The sequence below is a fragment of the Neofelis nebulosa genome, chromosome 2 (genome assembly GCF_028018385.1).
Source record: "Neofelis nebulosa isolate mNeoNeb1 chromosome 2, mNeoNeb1.pri, whole genome shotgun sequence".
NCBI lineage: Eukaryota > Metazoa > Chordata > Mammalia > Carnivora > Felidae > Neofelis > Neofelis nebulosa.
In genome coordinates, this window is record NC_080783.1 from 144,447,714 (window position 1) to 144,468,418 (window position 20,705).

The 20,705-nt window shown below is 43.4% G+C and overlaps 1 protein-coding gene across 3 annotated transcripts in view; it reads left to right on the plus strand.

Annotated features, from left to right (window-relative positions):
- TGFBR3 (transforming growth factor beta receptor 3) overlaps window positions 1-20,705 on the plus strand; it is a 207,080-nt gene that overhangs the window by 146,815 nt on the left and 39,560 nt on the right. For all 3 annotated transcript variants that reach the window (XM_058716599.1, XM_058716601.1, XM_058716600.1), the window contains 5 exons: window positions 6,299-6,482; window positions 11,203-11,371; window positions 13,111-13,258; window positions 17,951-18,140; window positions 20,285-20,619. In XM_058716599.1, coding sequence (XP_058572582.1) covers window positions 6,299-6,482; window positions 11,203-11,371; window positions 13,111-13,258; window positions 17,951-18,140; window positions 20,285-20,619 — 1,026 coding nt within the window. The remainder of the gene's footprint in view (window positions 1-6,298; window positions 6,483-11,202; window positions 11,372-13,110; window positions 13,259-17,950; window positions 18,141-20,284; window positions 20,620-20,705) is intronic.

Sequence of the window (20,705 nt, forward strand, 5' to 3'; positions counted from 1 at the left end):
ATATGGTGAGTACACTGGGGAGTGGTAGCCAGTGGGGCAGGCAGAGGCCCTTTCTGGTCATATGCCATTTAAGATGCTTAGATACTGTCCTGCATCATCATGAGTTTACTCTTTAGAAAGATCTCCCAGCAACAGGGTGGAGGAGTGATGGAAGGAGACCAGATTGGAAGATAGGGGGCTACTCTAGTAGTTGAGATGCAGGTGTCTTGAGATACAGGGCCAGAAATGGGGTGGCGGCATGGCAAGAACCCACCAATAAGGTGGAGTAAATAGAAAATACCTGCCATTTTATCCAAATATAAAATCCTTGCTCTTAACATTTTTTAAAACATTTCCATATTCACCCCTAGTTATTTTCCTTGAAGTTGTGATTGTAACCCCTCCTTGTATTAGAAAAATATTGTTTTTTGCTATTCTCTTTATGTCTGTGTTCTTCCACAGACTGTAACCCAATCCAGACTCTAATACGGATACCATACCATGAAGATCAGGTAGGAGACTAGAGTGCCAGATGGTAGAGGGGATGACAGTGATAGATCATGTGTTTATTTCAGCAGGGTTCTTAACAGGTTCTAGCATGATGCCCTTACAGACCAGGTGAGGACAGTTCTATGGGGTTACTTTGTAGTTGGTGAACAACCTGGGACCCCAGCATGTGCTGTTTAACATCTTTGGGTCAGCATGGGAGTATACCTGTAAGTCACAGACCTTAGCCTGGTCTTATTCCACTGCCCAAGTGTTTAGATGAATGTATAGAAGGCACGCATGTGAAATTCAGTGATATTGACAGCTAACAGAATGAGGATTTTCTTAAATGTTTATTTATTTATTTTGAGAGAGAAAGAGAGTGCAGGCATGAGCGGGGAAGGGACAGAGAGAGGGAAAGCGAGGACCCCAAGCAGGCTCCATGCTCAGCACAGAGCCCGATGCGTCACCTGATCCCACCACTGTGAGGTCATGACCTGAGCCGAAATCAAGAGTCAGACGCTTAACCAACTGAGCCACCCAGGCGCCCCCAGAATAAGGATTTTTATGTGTCCGACACAGATTTGAAATATGGGTCTAAGGAATAAATATAAGACTTTGTGTTTCTATGAAAGAATTACTGCTGTAAGGGAAGGATGGAAAGAGCCTCAACCCGGTAAAATGAGCCCTGGGGATTTAGGTGCCACCATCTCCACCACCACCTCCCCGGCGTGAGATGCTGCTCTTTCTCCCTGAGGTTATTGCAGAAGCCTACTATTGGTCTCCTGCTCTTGCCGCTCTTCAATCTAGACTGGCCACAGCAGCCAGAGGTAAAAATTTTTTAGATGTTTTCATGAACTCTCAGTGGTGTCCCATCTCACCCGGACTAAACACCATAGTCCTTAGTGGCAGTCTGCAAGGTCAGATTGGACCTTCTCAGCTCTGTGACCTCTCTGACCTTTTCATCTACCTGTCCCTCCTGCTCCATCCCCGTGCTCCAGCCACACCGGCCCCGCCTCTCTCCTTTCCGCTTGCCAGACCTTTACATGCGCTGCTGCTTCAACCACAGATGCTTTTCCTTCTGACATCCGCAGGGCTTTATGCTGTGACTTTCTCAGCTGGACTTTCCCCATGACATTTAAGCCTTCCCTTCTCTCAGTTTATTTTGCTCCATAGCACCTCTTGGGATACTACATATTTCGCTTATTTATTGTGCTCCTCTGGCTTCCTTAACAGACTGTAAGCTCCACGAGGCCGGGGAGTTTCATCTGTCACCTTTCTGTGCGATTACCCCAGCACCTCCAACACAGTGCCCGGCACAGATGAGGCAGGTGCTCAAGAAATATTTGGCAGGTGTATGTTTGAAGTATAAATTAATGAATATGAGATAACAGCAGGGTTCAGCTGATAGAAAACCAAATGTGATTCTGGGCTGCATGCAGTATCCACATATATGTAGAAAAAGATTTATTGTAAGGAATTGGCTCCCGTGATTATGGAGGCTGGCAAGTCCAGAATCTGCAAAGTCCATGCCCCAATTTGAATCTGAAGGCCAGCAGGCTGTTGTAGAACCTGGAAGAGCTTATTCCGGGGGTGGGGTCAGGCCTTCAACTGATTGGATGAAGCCCACACACCTTAGGAAGGGCAGTCTGTTTTACTTAGTCTACTGATTTAAATGTTAATCTCATCCACAAACACCCTCACAGAAATACTCAGAATTATGTTTGACCAAATTACTGGGCACCCTATAGCCCAGGCAAGTTGGCACATAATTAACCATTGCGGTGCATTTGTCAGACCACACCCCAAACCCCAAGTCTTGTCCTGAGCACCACATTTCAGAGACTATGCTGGTGAAGAACTGATAACCACAGTATCTGAGGAGGAGGTGAGGGGGCTGGAAATAGTGCTCTGAAGAAGTAGAGTCAGGATTGGAGTCAAGTGACATCTTCAGATGCTTGAAGGCTTGTCTCGTGGAGGAAGGAGGAAGGAATTCTTCATCTGGAAGGCATAGCTCAGACACATGGGTAGAAGGCAAATCTTATAGATAGAACAGAAATCTGCCTCGGGAGCTAATGAGGTCTTCTTTCTGGCAAGGTTAGCACAGAGGCTCACTGTGACCAGGAGTCCAAAGTCTCCTGTTTGGTCTTGCTCCCATGCCGATCCTCTGACCTTGTGTGTGCCATTTAGCTTCTCTGAGGTTTCTTCCTCTCCACTGTGGAAATCCTAGTAACCTAGCTCATAGGTCATCCTGAGGATCAGATGGAAATAACAACACCTTCTAAAACTCGGTGGGGGTTAGGGCCGACTTTTGTCAGCGTGCAACTCTGTCAGAGCCAGGAGAACTGGTGATCAGGAGGAGTGCTGACTAACCCCGTGCCGCAGCAGAAAATTTCCACTGACCTGCAGTCAGGGACATTTCACTGCCTCTGGCAGCTTGGCTTTCTTCTTATTGGAATGTGCCTGAGGAGCGGCAGTTAACTCCTTTTCCAAATTCCTCAGCTGTGAGTGGATGAACCTTGCTGCTGGCCCCCGGAGAAGACAGACTGGAGCAGGGTTGGTGGTACATGGAGGGATCAGCCAGGAGTTGCCCCTTCTTGAAGAATCAGCCATGCCCTAGTATTGCTTTTCTGTTACTTTCGGATGCATTTGGGAGTTGCTCCTTATTTCTCTCTTACGCTGTATACCCCACCTTCTACTCTGAAGAAATGTACTCTAGGTACATGGTGTTTAAAACTCGAGTGCTTTATTTTATGGCTGTAACATGAATGAGGACAAAAGGAGCGGAACATCCAGGGATACTTGCCGAAACATTCAGAACTGTGCTGGCAGAGGGACAAAGGCCTTTGCACTGTTGTGGGTTTTTTGGTGACAGGCTTGATAAAAATGACTTTTTAGCACAAGTGGTTTTCAGTGAAAAGAAGATTTTACTACAGTGCCTCACTCATAAAAAATCAGATAAACACTGAAGTTCAGTGTTGGTGAGTAGCTAATTCTCAGAGGGTTTATACATATGTTGGCATGGTTATTGTTTGGCAGGTAAATGGTTCAGGAACTTTTTCTTCTGCGGGCATTGTTCAAAACAAGGTTAAAACTGGACAGTCCCCACTGATTTTGTTTATATGTAACTGGCATCAGGACATATTTAGCAAATGTCATTAGCATTCTTCGCAGCACTTCGTGGTACCTGATACATAGTAGGTGTGCATGAGGTGGTAACTATTGTTAGAGGCCATGGTTTATGTCCAGCTTAGTAATGATTAGTTTTGGGCTTCCTAAACCAGGAAGCTTCTCTTATTCTTTATTAAGTACCTAACGGCCCAAATTCTGGCATAGAGATGACTGTCAACTTGAGGATTCAATCTGGGGATCCAGTAGACGTTTGAATGTTAGCAACATTCAGTCAGACCAGGATCTCTCAGGGGCAGTACTGTCGACATTTTCGGTCATCTTTGTCATGGGGGCTGCCCTGTGCACTGTAGAACGTTGAGCAGTATCCCTGGCCTCTTTGCCAGATGCCAGTAGCTCTTCCCTCCCAGTTGTGACAATCAAAAATATTTCCAGATGTTGCCGAAAGTCCTCTGGGGGACAGAATCACCCCAGTTAAGAACCACTGGTAGAGAGGAAGCTGCAAGGTGCCCATGCTGCCCCTGACCCATAATAGTGCTTTTAAAATTACAGATCACTCAGTCCCAATTAAGGAAGGGCTTCTCAACCAGGGCTGACCTTTGAAATCACTCAGGGAGCTTTAAAATGATCTGAGGTCTGGGTCCCATCCCAAAGGTTCTCATTGGTCTTGAGTGTGGCCTGGACCTCATAATATTTAGAAGCTCTTAGATGCTTCTGCTTTTCAGCCAAGAGTGAGACCACAGCATTAGTAGGTCATGGAATCAATTTGGCGAAGAACGTCTTTGCTAGCATTTAAATATACACAGTAGTGCCTGCTGATCTGAAAGTTTTGCTTTCCATGGTTTTAGTTACTGTTGATCAGTCGCAGTCTGGACGCAGATGCTCCTCTTCTGATGAATTGTCAGAAGGTCCGTAGTAGCCTAACACTGTGTCACTTTGCCTACGTCCTTTATGTTGCTTCATCTGCTCACGTAGGCATTTTATCATCTGACATTGCAAGAAGAAGGGTGAATACAGTACAGTAAAATGTTTTGAGAAAGGGAGACCATATTTATTTACAACATATTGTTTTATTTGCTCTATTTTATTACTAGCTATTATTGTTAATCTCTTACTGTGCCTAATTGATAAATTAAACTTTACAATAGGTAGTTATGTATAGGAAAAAACATGGTGTACACAGGGTTCATTGCTGTCTGTGGTTTCAGGCATCCACTGGAGGTCTTGGGAGATATGCCTCAAAGATAAGGGGGGACTACTGTACCTGTGTATAATTGAATAGAAAATAACAGTGCCTAGCACATAGTTGGGGTACGTACTATGTTGTTTGTGCATTAAGGTTGCAAACATCGCTGTAAGCAATAGAACCCTAAGCAAAACCCCTGCCCTCAGCCTGCTTTTAGTCTGGTTATTTGTAACCCCCTTCGGAAACTCCTTTGCTCTTTGTTAATGAGAAATAGTTAATGTGAAATTTAATACATTTATAGCAGTGTGGCTTGGGAATTTGTGAACCTTGTTGCTGACAGTTTGAGGTTTCACCCTGACATTCATAAAATCAGTTACTTTTATAAATGCTAGCCAATTAAGATGACATGTGCATATTTTCACCAGGACTAAATTTGATTGCAGTGCAGCAGCAAGATGATAATTTTCCTCCTTTGTATGTGTTAATTATATATACCATGATGTGCTAGGTCAGCGATTGTCTAGATGCATCCAGCAGGAATGTGGTGCTTGCATAACTCATCCTGAAAGTTTTATTAGGATCAGTCTAACAGCCTCTTGACTTCATTATCTGTGGGTGTTTGGGGGTCTCACAAAATAAATTGTAACATACATTCATCTCACTTCTAGGCAGCAGTTCAGTGTCATAGAAGACTGACAGCCTCCAGCCATTCTCTTTATCTCATTGCCCAGGACAGCACAAACCAGTGTCTCTGGGATGGTGGCTGTCAGTAGAGGCTGCAGTTATGGAAGACCTGGACATCAAGTTTACTTGCTAACTGGACTTTGGATTGCTTGCCCTGATCTTTTTTTTTTTTTTTTTTTTTTTTTAATTTTTTTTATTTATTTTTGGGACAGACAGAGACAGAGCATGAACGGGGGAGGGGCAGAGAGAGAGGGAGACACAGAATTGGAAACAGGCTCCAGGCTCCGAGCCATCAGCCCAGAGCCCGACGCGGGGCTCGAACTCACGGACCGCGAGATCGTGACCTGGCTGAAGTCGGACGCTTAACCGACTGCGCCACCCAGGCGCCCCTGCTTGCCCTGATCTTGAAGCCCATGACAAGCCCATGATCACACTCCCTAGTTTCCACTAGGCTAGAAACTCTTTACTTGAAAGGTTGGCCTTCAACTGAGATATCAGGAAAGATAGCAATGATCATTCTTGTGATGACTCACAATGCACTCTGCAGTCTCTTATCACAGAGTTCTTTACAAATTCTAATGGCACAATCCTGTGTCACTCGTTTCTTAAAAATACCAGTGGTTCTTTGCGTCACTGGTAGCTTTGTTGTTTCCTGGGAGAAGTAGCCTTGGGACTGTTTCTTGAATCAGCTGCTGAAAAAAGATCCACCTGTATAACAAAGAGAAGAGGTTGGATTGACAAATACCCATTGTCTGATAAGTGCTTTCTCTAATTATGATTCGGCTCCAGGTGACTACACCACATTAAACATGTACATTGTTCTATTTCCTCTAGGTGTCTCAGGGTTCCATGGTCCAGTTTTCATCAGGAAACTTCTCCTTGTCAGCAAAAACAGAAGAAAAGAGATTCCCTTATAGAAACGACCGTCTGCTAAGTTGGGCTCGAAAGGAGTACGGAGCAGTCACTTCATTCACTGAACTCAAGATAGCAAGAAACATTTACGTTAAAGTGGGGGAAGGTAAATTTTACGTGGTTTCAGTTAATGACTGATTTATGACAGTCACTTGTTTTCTTTTCAGAGACCAGGTGGTTAGGGCAAGGAATCCTAGAATTACAGAATGTTGTAGCTGGCAGGGACCTGAGAGATCACCAGGCCTGCTCCCCTCACATTTCTTCCTTCCCTTCTTTTTTTTTTTTTCTTTTTTCCCTGAGGAAACAGGCCTGGTAATGGCCAAGCAGGATGTTGGGAGTAGCATGGTTGAGAGAAGAGAGGAGGCTGTGGTGCAGGGTTTAGAAGACGTCCACACACATAAATCGGAAGTGAATGAAGGGTGAGAATCCGAAGTGAAGGAAAGGAGGTGATCGCTAATGGAATAGAGGGGGAGTTGGCTAGCTGAGCCAACAGTTAGGGCTTCCTTTTACCTGTTGATCTGCAAACATTTGAAGCCAGTGTTGGTTTATGGTCTTGAGACGTGGGTTAAATTTTGGACAATAGCAGAAGAAAAGTGCTTAAATATATTTTTAATACTAATGCCCATTACAAGGACAAATTATTGGAGAAAGGAACTGTGTGGCCTTGATAAGAGATTTGCCCGTTTTAATTTCCTTGCCTTGCAGAGGGATATAAATATCTGGTAACTCAGTTTGAAAGCACATTTTTAAAAATACCTTCTTTCATCATAATTTTTAGTTGTGTATATTTGGAGACCCCATTTGTTACTAGAAATAACAACTCTTGTGAATGAGTCCTTGTTATAGTCAGGTGAGTATGTGAAAACTGCATTTCAGGTCTTCAGCTTCCATCTGCTTTCTGTTGAACTCGACAGTACTTGTCACCTCTTTCACAGACAGCATGGCAGCACAGCCTTGCTCGTTGAATGCTTGTTTCCAGCCCGTTCTTAAACCTGGGCTGTTTGACAGATGCAGGAAAGGTGGACTCTGATGTTGGAGTATGTGCTAAGTGCAAAGGCCACATCAGGTGCTTTCTTTTCGCAGGTACCCCACTTAACCTCACCAGTAATCCTACGAGGAAACCATTACTTCCACCCTTTTACAGAGGGGTTAGTGGTGGGTTAAGCTAGCTTGCTCAAATCCGCATTATTAGTAAGTGGTGAAGTCAGAATTCAAACCCAGGTTTCCTGACCCTCGAGTCTAATGCTTGTTTCCTGATGCTGTATTTTAAGTCTTAGCTAAGTAGGCACAACCTGATAATACAAGTAGGCCAACTGGGTGGAAAGACTTGTTTAGCAGAGTAGAGAGAAGAATTTTAGGTGAGTGTTGGATACAAAAGCTGGAGTTTGTTACTGAACTCTTAGGTGGTTAGGTAACTTGTAATAGAGGTCAGCTCCCATTGGAACAAAATGCAAAACCTCTTTAACAAAGGTTCTAAGCCCTGGCGAATGGCCTGCATTTCTGAAGCAGAATTCTAGTAGCGTAAAAGGATATTGATCCCCTGCCCCCCTCCCACTTGGAATTTGTTACCATAAGAAAATGTGTTATAGTAACATTTAGAGCTGTTGAGTTGTTCTCTTGACAGTGCAGGAACTTTTATGCACAGCTGTTGCCTCCCTTGAGAGTGAGGGTTAGTTAAGTGACTTCCCCAGGGCCACACACTGAGTCAGGAACGAACTCAAAGGCCCCCATGTTCAGTCCAGTTCAGTCCAGTAAAAACTGGTGACTCCTTGGTAACACCTTTGGAGCCCCTGAAACTTAATTCCAGACACGAGTCAGGTATAAGTCACTGGTATACACCGTGGAGAACAACCGTTGGGGGAAGTGAGGTTCCTTGGTTAGGTCAGTGGACCACAGGGTGATGTTGTCTGTCACCATGGATCAGGCTTCACTGAGCAGGACTCATCAGCCAGCTTCCCAGAACCTGCCCATCTCTCGCTAGCTACCTCTAGGGATCCCAAGCCAAGATCCCAAGCAAGAGGAGCAGAGTCTCCTCTTGTTCTATCCCCAGTGGCTCTCAAATGTGGTCCGTGCCCCAGCAGCATCCTCATCACCTGGGAACTTGTTAGAATTGCCAATTCTTGGGCCCGCCCAAGACCAACTGAATTGAAAACTCTGGGAGTAGGGTCTAGCCGTCTGTGTTTATTTAACAAGCACTCCTGGTGATTCGGATATGTGCTCACGTTTGAGAACTGCTGCTCTAACCAGTACACCTAGAATGGAAGAATTGAGGATTTTCCGTTCTTACTCCAACTTGTCTCATTAACTGTGACACTTCCAGCACCCCTCTGATTTGCCACGTAAGCCTCAGTTTCCACAGCAGGAAAACAAGGAGTTTGCATTACTTCCTAGGTTCCCAGAGTATATCATTCCAAGTCGCAAAGTTAGTCGTCAAACCTTTCCTAAAATACAAATAAGCATGTGACTTCCCCCCCCCCCCCAAAACTTGCCAGGTTTCTACCCGGGGATTCCCCTTTGTGGTTTCCTTTCTACTTGGCAGTTGGTATAGGTTTTGATGCCAGGCATGCGGAAGGTCATTTGGGGGGAAAAGAACTCGGGCACACACATGTATACGCAACAGAAAATGATCAGTTTATTCAACCTAGTGACAATGGCATCTGGGACTTGAGCCCTTAATAATAGCAACTTTTTTTTTTTAAGTTTTGTTTTATTTATTTTGAGAGAAAGAGCGCCCAAGCAGTGGAGAGGGAGAGAGAGAGGGAGAGCGGGAATCCCAAGCAGGCTTCCGCACTGTCAGGACAGAGCCTGACTCGGGGCTCGATCGCAGGAACCCTGAGATCGTGACCTGAGCTGAAATCAAGACTTGGACCCTTAACCGACCCAGCCACCCAGGCACCTCAATAATAGCAACTTTTAAACAAACCTTTCCTAGTGGCTTAGGAGGGTCACAACGTGGGTGAATTTTTGGTATTTGTCTCAAATCTCACCTCATTGTTTGTTAATTCGGGACACCTGTACCATATGCCTACTACATGCCAGATGCAAACCAGACCCAACTATGAACTGAACTGAATACACAGGCCAGAGTCCCAAGAGGGTCCTAGTCTCTTGAGTTCCAGACTAGCCTGTCGCTGGCCCATGCACACACCCCCTGATTCTTGATTAAATTTCAGTCTTGCTACCGTAGTATCATTTTCCATCCTGTGATCTGGGGGAGGCGTCCGCAGGGCTGCAGCTATGGGGTGTGCATTCGTCATCTGTTCATCCGGGAAAACCCTCAGCAGACGTGGAGGGGAGGCCACTCCAGCTGCCTCAGTGGAGCCCTGGCCTCTTCTCTCTAAGGGGGTCTTCAGGGAAGAGTGCAGAGGGAGGATCCAGGTCTGTTGTGCAGGAGCCTGCATCCTGGGGCCTTGTGAGCTCCTGTGGTCCCCTCTGTTCTAGGCCTGGTGCATGGAGCCATGATGCCACAGTGTGCGCTGATACCCAGGCTTGGTGGGGGTTGGGGGCAGGGCAGTACCCAGCCAATCTTGGGACCTCCTGGGCTGATTCCTCTCTCCTGAGTGAGACTTGCATGTGTATTTGAACCCTAACATCCTGTCCATTAAATGAAAGAGGCAGAAGTTTGTTTCATTACAGTGCCAGGGCTCTGATTAATTACCCCTTCTGAAAAAAAGTTTGCTACACCTAGAACTTCCTTGACACTGGTCCCAGCTGTCACCCTGCCAGCAGTTTCAAGTTCTGTTTAAACATTTAAACCGCTGGCTGGAAATCCCATCAACCACAGTGCTGTGTAAACGGCATGTGCCCTTGTGGGAGTATCTTTAGACTCTTGGTACTTGTATCGCTTTCCCTGGTGGAGGTGATGAGCAGCCCTTAGCACAATGAGATGATGTTTGCAAAAGCACCTTGTAAACTGTAAAGTGTTATAAAAGCATTAGTCATCTGTAACGAGATTGTGAGAAAGAGTGAAAGTCTGCCCTCACTGTTTCCCCCAAACTCCCTCCTTCAGTCTTTAGATCTGTAGTGCTGTGACGAATAAATATGAGGGAATAATTCATTCTACATAGCAGGCCAGAGAATTGATTAGGTGGTTGATCCCCCTATTAATTGAAGTAGCAAATATCCAAGGAGGAGCCTATCTGGATAGATAATTGATTTCAGTGTTGAGTATGTGGACTATGAAATAACTATTGGATTTTTTAGGTGAGAGGTACTTGGTAGACAGATGCCAGCCCAGGACTGCAACTCAGAAAAGGAGTCATGATCTAGGTACAGGTTGAAGCCCTAGGAGCAGTTGAGGTCATTTGGGAAGATTATGAGACAAAAAGAAGATTGAGGAAGGAATTGAGTTCTTAGCCTTGGTTTTGTATCAAGATCAACTGTGGAGCTTTTCAAAAAGAAAGCTGCCTAGCACCACCCTGCCCCCCAGATCTTCTGACTCAGAATCTCTGGGATGGAGTTCAAATAGGTGGATTCTGGTGTGCACCCAAGATTGAGGATCGTTGGTGTCTAAAGAATGGACAGAGGAGGGGGAACCAGTAAAAGAGATGGGAGGTAAGTCAGGGGATGTGGATGAGGACAACACAGTATCACAGAGAACAGGAAAGGAAAGGATTTAGACCAAGAGAGGCCACTAGAATTGGTCAGTAGGAGGTCACTGGTGACCATAGGGGAGGTATTTCAAGGCAATGGTTGAGTTCTAAGGCCGTCCCTAGGGCTTGTGGTTCCCTGTGTCCTGCAGTTGCTCAGTTACTATCACCTTCTTCCCTTCGAGTCTGATAACGTGTAGCTCAGTGGTGTGATGAATTATCCTGTGTTTCTTTCAGATCAAGTGTTCCCTCCCACGTGCAACATAGGGAAGAATTTTCTCTCGCTCAATTACCTTGCTGAGTACCTTCAGCCCAAAGCAGCGGAGGGTTGTGTGATATCCAACCAGCCCCAGGATAAGGAAGTACACATCATCGAGTTAATTACCCCCAGCTCTAACCCCTACAGGTAAATGAGTGACTGTGTGTGTGTGTGTGTGTGTGTGTGTGTGGGCGTGCGCTGAACTGAAAAGAAATGAAAATAAAGATATGTGCTAACTTGAGGCAGAGACAGTACAACCCTACTTGTGTAGGAGGGAGGGAGCTGTTCATGCGTTGGGTGAATTAACAGAAGTTTTGAAGAAGGGAGTGAAGGCACCAGTGGTATATTTTATTTTCGGCATCTGTCTCTAGATCCCCTATATTCTAGGTGAGTTTCTGAAGCCTATTTTGAACTTTCAGGCACTAATTAATTACAGGACAAAATAATTCTTGCTCCATTGTTATCTCCTTTGACTGAGGTTATTCCTGATAAAAAATTATAAAATATGCCTGTTAACATAATTATAATTTTAATCACATTCTGTTTTTAATAAAATTCCATTCACAGCATCCTCAGAGCACATTTGCATTCAAAGCTGTGTGTGCTATGAAGGTGTGTGTGCATCGGGGGTGGGGGAGTGAGTGTGGGTGTGTTGGCGCATGGCCCTCCGTGGCGACACACCAAAGAGCCATTAGATACAACCTGCCTCTCGCTTACGTTCTTTTTCTCCATCTCCCACCCTCAGCTTCCTGCCCCAGGACTAGCAATTTAACCCTCCCTATCAAGAATGATTAGGGAATTAAAAAGGGGATAAAAGAGGAAAAGTGCCTCTTTCTTCTACTCGAGTCTGCATTCCTGTGGACCACTGCCTTAAATTTATATTGTAGAGGGATTTCAGAATTAAAATTCTAATCAAATTTTGCTTTCAAAGGTGAATAAACTACGCATCAGTTTGGGGAAGATTCCATTCTGTCCCACATGAAGAATTTTGTGGAAAATTAAAAGAGAATGGGAATAGAATCAATCTGGCAAACATGCTTAGATATTAAGCCTCAGGCTTCATTTGAGTGTATCATTCATCATGTGCTTCACAAGTGTGTAAAACCAAATGGAAAGAAAGACTTTCCTTTAAATTCAGAATGACAGAGATGTTATTGTTTGGTTAAAAAAAATTCTCCTGTATACTGAATTCTTAGAAGTTTGGGTTGTCTTCATCAATTTTCCAGTAATCAGTTGGTTGACCATCTGTTTTCTTTATTTTAATAACTGTATATCCAGAAGTTTGGGAAAGTGAGTGTAGATATGATTCTGTAGCAAATGGTAATGGCTTATGCAAACCTTATATAAGTCAAATTCTCCAGCCTTTCACCTCTTATTTCATCTTAAGTGTCCTAGTTTTTTTGTTGTTGTTGTTTTTGTTGTTTTTTTTTTCTGTTTCAGGGGTTTGTTTTGTTTTGTTTTTTTACTACCAGGCGTCCCTCCTCCCTGCCACCTTCAAGGATTTTGAGCATATGCAAATTGGAAAGTTACACACTGAAGGTGTTGAAGGTTGAAAACCAACAATTCTGCTTTAAAAGTAAATTCCTGGTTGCCCAGATCCATTTCAAACAGTGGCTGCTTTAAGTAACTGTCTTTTTTATTCCCCCCAAAGAAGGAGAAAAATTTTAGTGTCTAATTATCAGCAGGCGTATTTTTCTATTGTTATGTAAAACTATTTTGTTTTGTGTGCACTAACAATCTGTTTTGCACATGTCATTTGCCTGGGATCAACTCCAGCTTTTTAATCAACTGGCCAGACACTGGAAACATGAAGACTTGGAAGAGAGGAGATAGTTGCAACTCTCTGGCATTTGGGTTCTAACTTTGCCTTTGTTTTCCATTCACAGTGCTTTCCAGGTGGATATAATAATTGACATAAGACCTTCTCGAAAGGATCTTGAGGTGGTCAAAAATCTCATCCTGATCTTGAAGTGCAAAAAGTCTGTCAACTGGGTGATCAAATCTTTTGATGTTAAGGGAAACCTGAGAGTTGTTGTAAGTTTGCTGAGCATTTCTTTGTTTTGATGCATGGCAACAATTTAAGCTGTGCTTGTATGTGTTATTTTTGTGACGTTTTTGCTTTATATGTATTATTTTTGTGAAGTTTCTGCTTCTCTGAGCTCTCTGTGATTTTTCACTTTATAAAATAGGCTGCTCCATGGTTTCTCCTGACAAGGGCAGACAGTGTGGTGGCTAAAAGCATGGCCTCTGGGGTCAAGATCAAGATTTGAGTCCAGACTGCCATTTACAAACTGTGACCTTGGGCAAGTCCCTTAACCTCTTTAGACCCCAGTTGCCTCATTTGTGAAATTCCTGAAATGTATGAGTGTGCTTTCCAGTCAGAGTAACTGTAAAATAATGAGCACAATGGGGCCTTTCATGGTTGACAGTCCTGTAATGGCCTCATTGTCATGGTACTGAATATCAGCTCTTAATTTGGGGTTAGGTATTTAGGGAAGGTGTGGAAAATTGGGCTGACCCCAGCTCACACTGTTGTCTTTTCTTTTAGAGATAAATACATGGTATTGGCATGCCTTTTTGCTTGCTTCTAACTTCTGAGGGTGAAACACTGATGCTAGAATCACAGTAATGGGGTGGTTAGTGAAATAATATAGGAAAAGTACCCCCAGCCTACTCCCTAACTAAGCATTACTTCCATGAAGGAGATATGCTTAAGAAGTTTATTAGTTGGTTGGCATGATAGGCAGACAGCAGCTAGTTTCCTAAAAAATTAAATGTTGAAATTTGGTAAAATAAATCTTTTTCAAATATGTTTACGGCATTAACTGTGTGACAGCATGTTGCACAAATTACATTGAAAGTTCAAGAAAACCCCCCCCTCATCACTTTTAAGAAGATAATTACCTTAGCATCTCTTTTGTAGGCTCAAATTTTTATGTATTGCCTTTTTAAAAAGTTGTGTCTGATTCCCTCTTTCAGTACCTGCATTGAAGCAATTGGAGAGGGTTTTATGTTTTCCCCATTTTGGGGGAGGGATGCCTCTGGTTTTGGTGCTGTTCATTCATGGCACCTTTAACGTGGTATAACAGTGGACAAAGCCAGTGCTCCGCTGGGGCTACCTCATGTACAGGCACTCACCAGGAGCAGCAGGCAAAGCCACAATCATACACATCTTAATTTTAAAGTACTGTAATTGTTTCTGGTTCCTGTGGGTTTTGTTTTTTTTTTTAATTGTGAGAGGATCCAAATAAGCCATCCTGTGTGAAGGTGATACATTAATTTGGTGTCGAGAACAAAGCCCAGCCGCAGTTTTCTGAAGTCAGAGCTGTTACAGTTGCTTTCCCTGGCTTGGCCAGAGGGGTGTTGGTGACCTGGGATGTCTGCAGCGTTTGCTGCCTGGCACACCAACCAAATGTTTTTAATTTCAGAATAACAAAAACAGGAAAGGGAATTATGCTTTGAAAGGCAAAAAACATACAGTACATTTTAATTCCCTGCTGGAGTTGTGTAAATGTTCTTTCGGCCCTGACCCTTCAGTGGCTCTTTCTGTACCTGAGCATGTATGTGTTCCTGGTCCATGGCAGTGCTGGAGTTCACTTTGAATGTCTTCACTTTTCATATGAGTAAGACAGACTAGAAATGAGATTGCTCATCCCAGGGCAAGATCTGTTTATATTCCTCTCTTTGGCTGTACTCCTGTTCCAGGCCAATTTTGGACAATGCATGACAACATTACTAAACAATTAGGTAATGTTTCATGATGTTCTTTTTTATTCTCCCAATCAGTTTCATGCTTTTTGATTTCCTAACTCCCAGTCTCAGATGTGAGTTCTGACTATGCTCTGAAGGAAAGGTACCCACTATTAAAAAAGTATACATTCATGCTTAGAAAAGGGAAATGGTTCATAGTGGCCTTGTTTGTAGTATCTTCTTTAGAGACAGCCTGGTAGACAGGCTGTGTGCACAGGGTGAGTTCTCAGCCACGTGTGCTACTTAACTTCTGAGTGAGGGGCAGAGAGAGAGAAAGAGAGAGAGGGAGAGAGAAGGAGCAAGAGAGAAGTAGGGCTCACCCAAAGCAGGACTCGAGCTCACTGGATGTGGGGCTCAAGCTCATGAACTGTGAGATCATGACCTGAGCTGAAGTCAGATGCTTACCTGACTGAGCCACCCAGGTACCCTCCTTATATTTTAGAGGAGAACTAAATAACATATGTAAGGCTTCTAGCATAGTGCCTGCCATAAAAAGGGAATTTATCTTCCTTCCACAGGAAACTTTTCAAAAGTTTGTCTATAGGAGCAATTAACTTCTCTAAACAAAGTGAAAAAATGTCTGCTGAAGGAATTATAAGGCACTTGATTGGGTAAATGTAAAGGAGAGTCCCATTAAACACAGGTGGCATGTGTGTGCCTGTAGGGGGTGGGTGCACAGGCAGAGTGCACCCTCCAAGAGCCACAAAGGGCAGTACTGTGGACAAGAACTGGAATACTAGAACTGTCCTCATTACTGTGCCCAGCTCTGGGTTTTTCTTCAGGTCCCTTATGGACCGTGCATAATCACATTTTGGAGGAACCTCCAAAACAAAAGAATAGATGGAGGAAACATTTGGTTACACTATTTCAAATGGCCTCAGCCAGCTTATTCTTAGAGAAGACATGTTTTAATCCCAGTGGGAATGGACTACATCTCTGACCAACCTCTCCTATACCCCATCATTTCTGATGCAAGTGTGTGTTGGGCAGTGGAGGGGAAGGGGAAGAGGGAAGTGCTCAGACTCTACCTTGCTCATCATCCTTCATGAAGATGTGGCTGTGGTGGTGGAAATATGGTGTGGAAATATGGTGGTGGTATTTGGAGACCCCCTTGAACACTCCCATTTGGAGTAGCTACACCGAAGCCTTAGAAAAGCCTGGGGACTCCCTGTATCCCGAAATAGAGGGTGAGGAATTTGCTCATTGCTGGGAAGGAACCAGTTTGCCAAGGCTTGCTGTTTTACAAACGTGTAGATAAATTTCTAGCCTTGTAAGTCTTGAGGCATAATCAATATGAGTTGTACTGACAGCTCCTAGATTTAATGTGGAAAGGTGTAAACAAATCATTCCATATTGGTACAAAAAACACAGGTGGCGGTTGTGATGATAGTATTCTGGAAATACAGTATTTTCTCAGCTGTCCAACAACATGAAAGACTAGGGCAGATGAGGCCAAGCTGTGTTGTTTAGGCCAGTGTTACAACTCCCGCCAATCAAAATGACATGCTGCTTTAAAAGACTAGAAGAAGCTGCACCTAGGAAACTAAGTTTAAAGAACTACTTGGATCCTTCCTTACCTCATTTTAGTTTAGTTTTTTTTTTTTTTTTAACCCTTCCTTCCTCTAAGGAATTTTCTCTAAATCAGGGTAAGTGCTGGAATATTCCAAACCTGTCAAGCTGAGTTTTTCACAAATGGCTACAAAGCGTGGTTAAAACTCTGTCTGGTTCCTTTGCATGCATTATTGTGACTGGCCGCTCTGGAAGTTTCAGATAATCACTTTGGGTCACAGAAAAAATATACTGGGGGAGATCCTTTAAGCTTTGAATTGAAAATATGTGTCCTTAGCCAATATCCCACCACCGAAGAGGCCAAGAGAACTTAGAGCCTGTGAATCTTCGATGGTTTTATAGTGGGAAAGGATTAATATTTAGTCATGTTCGGGGCACACAGAATGGGAAACAAATGGAGAATTCAGGAAAAAATGCTGCATGTATGCAGGAGAAAATAATTGGGCATGGAAATTAAAGTGATTTTTATACGGCGTGAAAATGGCCTAATCTTCATGCTGGAAGGGCTTTCCAGTCTTCTTGGAGCAGTTGTTGAAACTACGGTGCCTTCGCTTTGGGATCTCCTCTGCATCCGTCAGCTCCTTCACTGTCTGACAAGGTCACTGCTGTAGGAGCCAGAGGATGTGGAAACTAACCATGTCCTGGTTACTCAGTCCTTTCTCGGAAGGATTCCTATCACTCAGTTCTAATTTTGTAATTAACTACCAAGTGAAAGTCAGCTTACTGGTATTGCTGGATAAAATATTGGCACTTAGAGGGACAGTAACCCAAATCAATTAATTAATTTTTGGAACATAAAATCGAAGCATCTTCAGTTAATAAAATTGACAAATGAATACAATTACAGGATTGCTGAACTGGCCATAAATTATAACTGAAATCTCAACACTGGTTGTTGCACCATATGGAATTTAATAGTTTACAAAGATGAGATGGTCTCCACAGTGAAGTAACTGCATTGTGCCTTCTTTCATTTAAATCTAGGGTGCAGAAAATAGAAGCATGGACATATTTTTGGCAGTATAACATGCACATTTGTACACTTTATACATCATTTTAAATAAAAATAAGGGAAAGTTTGGTACTATATATATATATAATTTAAACATTTAACTAACTCTGGTAACCTAGTAGGTATACTCAGTATGTAGCTACTTATCGATCATTGGATTATTTTTATCAACATAAGCAACCCAAATGGTAAGATCAAACAACATGAATAAATTTCTCTTAATCTGCTGTTAAAGATTTTCACATCAGTGTTCTTAACCCAAGGAAAGTAGGGATCAAAAGAATAAATAGTTCCTTCATATGCAATGTAGAATCTGTTCATTCTAGATATTGAATTTGTACTTAAAGCACTGTTTAGTTTTAGACTCACGAGTGAAATTTTGCTGTTATCTTCAGGCTCCTAACAGTATTGGCTTTGGGAAAGAGAGTGAAAGATCCATGATAACAACCAAATCAGTAAGAGATGACATTCCTTCAACCCAAGAGAATCTGTTCAAGTGGGCTTCGGACAATGGCTATAGTCCAGTAACATCATATACAGTGGCTCCTGTGGCTAATAGATTCCATCTTCGGCTTGAAAACAGTGGTAAGTATGGATTTTTTTTTTCTTCTGTAGTAAAAATATCCCCTAAATGAGGCTTTCCAATGAGGAACTCTCATTACATCTCATATGTTACTGTTTTTCTGTTGTAAATTTTGATGATTCATTTGACTGCATTTTACTATCAAGTTTAAGAGTATCTAGAATCATGATAGATTATTTTAAAGCAACGATCTTTGGTACTTTCGTACAGATTTTTCTGTACTAAATTCTTTTGGTACAGTTGATTGCATGGTGGAGAACTTTGTTGTAGATCACATAATTCACTGTGATTACATTAAGAACAAATTAGCCTGGCTTCTTCTCTCAGAAGTGCCTGCTAATCACTGACAGCTGAGATGCAGAGCGGCTGGAACTACGGGGGAAAAGTCCTGGGTCAGACTGCATCTTACAGGACAGTAGTCACGAGGTGCTTCCTCTTCCTCACCCAGAGGGGATGCAGGAGTCATTACCCCAGTTGGATGGAGCAGAAAGTGGAATTTTAACAGGTTCTTGAGGTTTTGCCAAGCCTCTAACTAGTGAGACTCAAATCCAGAGTTTTCTGATCCCCAGACCTGTTCCTCACCCCCTGGTACTGCCACCAAGGACAGTGCCTATAGATTGAAGGTTAGGAATACGGACCATTTGTTCACTGTTTGAGGGCAAGTTGCTTAATTTCTGAGCCTCAGGTGGTTCCTCCTCAGTAATATGGGAGAGCAAATAGGCCCTACCTCAAAGGGTTGTTGTGAAGGTTTTTGTCAACGTACAAATTTAAAACCCTCCAAAACTCTGGCCTCTTTTGGACCCATACAGCTGTGCCGTCTGCCATCTTTTCCCGAAAGATAATATTGAAGGAGAGTTAATGTCCCCAGTCATGTTCACTTCCTGCTCCCACTGAGATGGATTGACCTCAGGCGTTGACTTTGAGACTGGATGGATATAAACAATACTGGGGAAATGTCTCTTCCCTAAATTGTTGAAAATAGGACAGAACACTGAGTATTGATTATATGGAAACAGGTCTTTCCCTTTGAAGGAATAAGTGTACCTAAGCAGTTTTTTCTTTTCTCCTTCAGGACTAGGCCAGGGTGCTCAAATACCTGTTAGAATTTAGCAGGCAAAAAGGAGGTAGCAAATACTATTTTAAGAAATCCTTGAAGAATGTATTCTAAAGAATCTCTAGATTCAAGGGAAGTATTACAATGGCACTTGAAAATATTGTCTCAATAACTTATTCAAATCATGTATTTTTTTTAAGTTTATTTATTTATTTTGAGAGAGAGAGAGAGAGCAAGCTGGGGAGGGGCAAAGAGAGGGAGAAAGAGAATCCACACTGTTAGCACAGAGCCTGACTTGGGGCTCAAACTCACAAACCATGACCTGAGTTGAAATCAAGAGTTAGATGCTTAACCCACTGAGCCACCCAGGAGCTCCTCAAATAATGGATTTTTATATCTTTTTTTTTTTTTTCAACGCTTTTTATTTATTTTTTTGGGACAGAGAGAGACAGAGCATGAACGGGGGAGGGGCAGAGAGAGAGGGAGACACAGAATCAGAAACAGGCTCCAGGCTCTGAGCTGTCAGCACAGAGCCCGACGCGGGGCTCGAACTCACGGACCGTGAGATCGTGACCTGGCTGAAGTCGGACGCTTAACCGACTGCGCCACCCAGGCGCCCCTGGATTTTTATATCTTACAGGGCCTTAGAAATTATCTAGTCCATGGTTCTCAACCTTGGCTGTATGTTGGAATCATACAGGGAGCTTTAAAACATGTTAACGATTAGATACCTCTCCATAAAATCTGATTTTAATTGACCTGGGGCACAGCCTGGGTATAGGGAATTTTTTTCAGTCTCCCCAAATAATTTTAATGTAGAGGACTAATGATCTAATCCAACCTCTTAATTTTAAAAATTAGAAAACTAAGACACAGAGAAGTAAGCCACTGGCCCAGAGACAGTCAGTCAGTTAGAAAGAACACCAGGACTGGAATTCAGGTTTCCAGACTCCTTGTCTCCTTTACACATTGCTTGATAAGAGTAATTTTACACACACCCATTCTGTGCCAGTTCCTCTTGTACTTGCCTCTAATGATGATGACTGTGGCCTGGCATCAAACACTGACAGTGTTGCCTTCTGTCACCACCAGAGGAAATGAGAGATGAGGAAGTCCATACCATCCCTCCTGAGCTACGGATCCTGCTGGACCCTGGCAATCTGCCTGCCCTGGAGAACCCACCCATCCGGGGAGGGGGAGGCCGAAATGGAGGTTTCCCCTTTCCTATCCCCGATATCTCCAGGAGAGGCCAGATGGAAAGGGGAGATGATGGGATCCCCCAGCCAAGGGACCCTATCGTCCCCAGCTTGCGGCTGTTTCCTGGTCCCGAAGAGCCCAAGGAGGTGCAAGAGAATGTGGATATTTCCCTGTCAGTCAAATGTGACAGTGAAAAGATGGTCGTATCTGTAGAAAAAGAGTCTTTTCAGGTCAGTGCAATTTCTTAAAGGAGAGAAGAGAAAGCCACCTCCCTCCCCATCTTGCCCCAGTATGTGTTATTTCCCTCTAGCTCTTT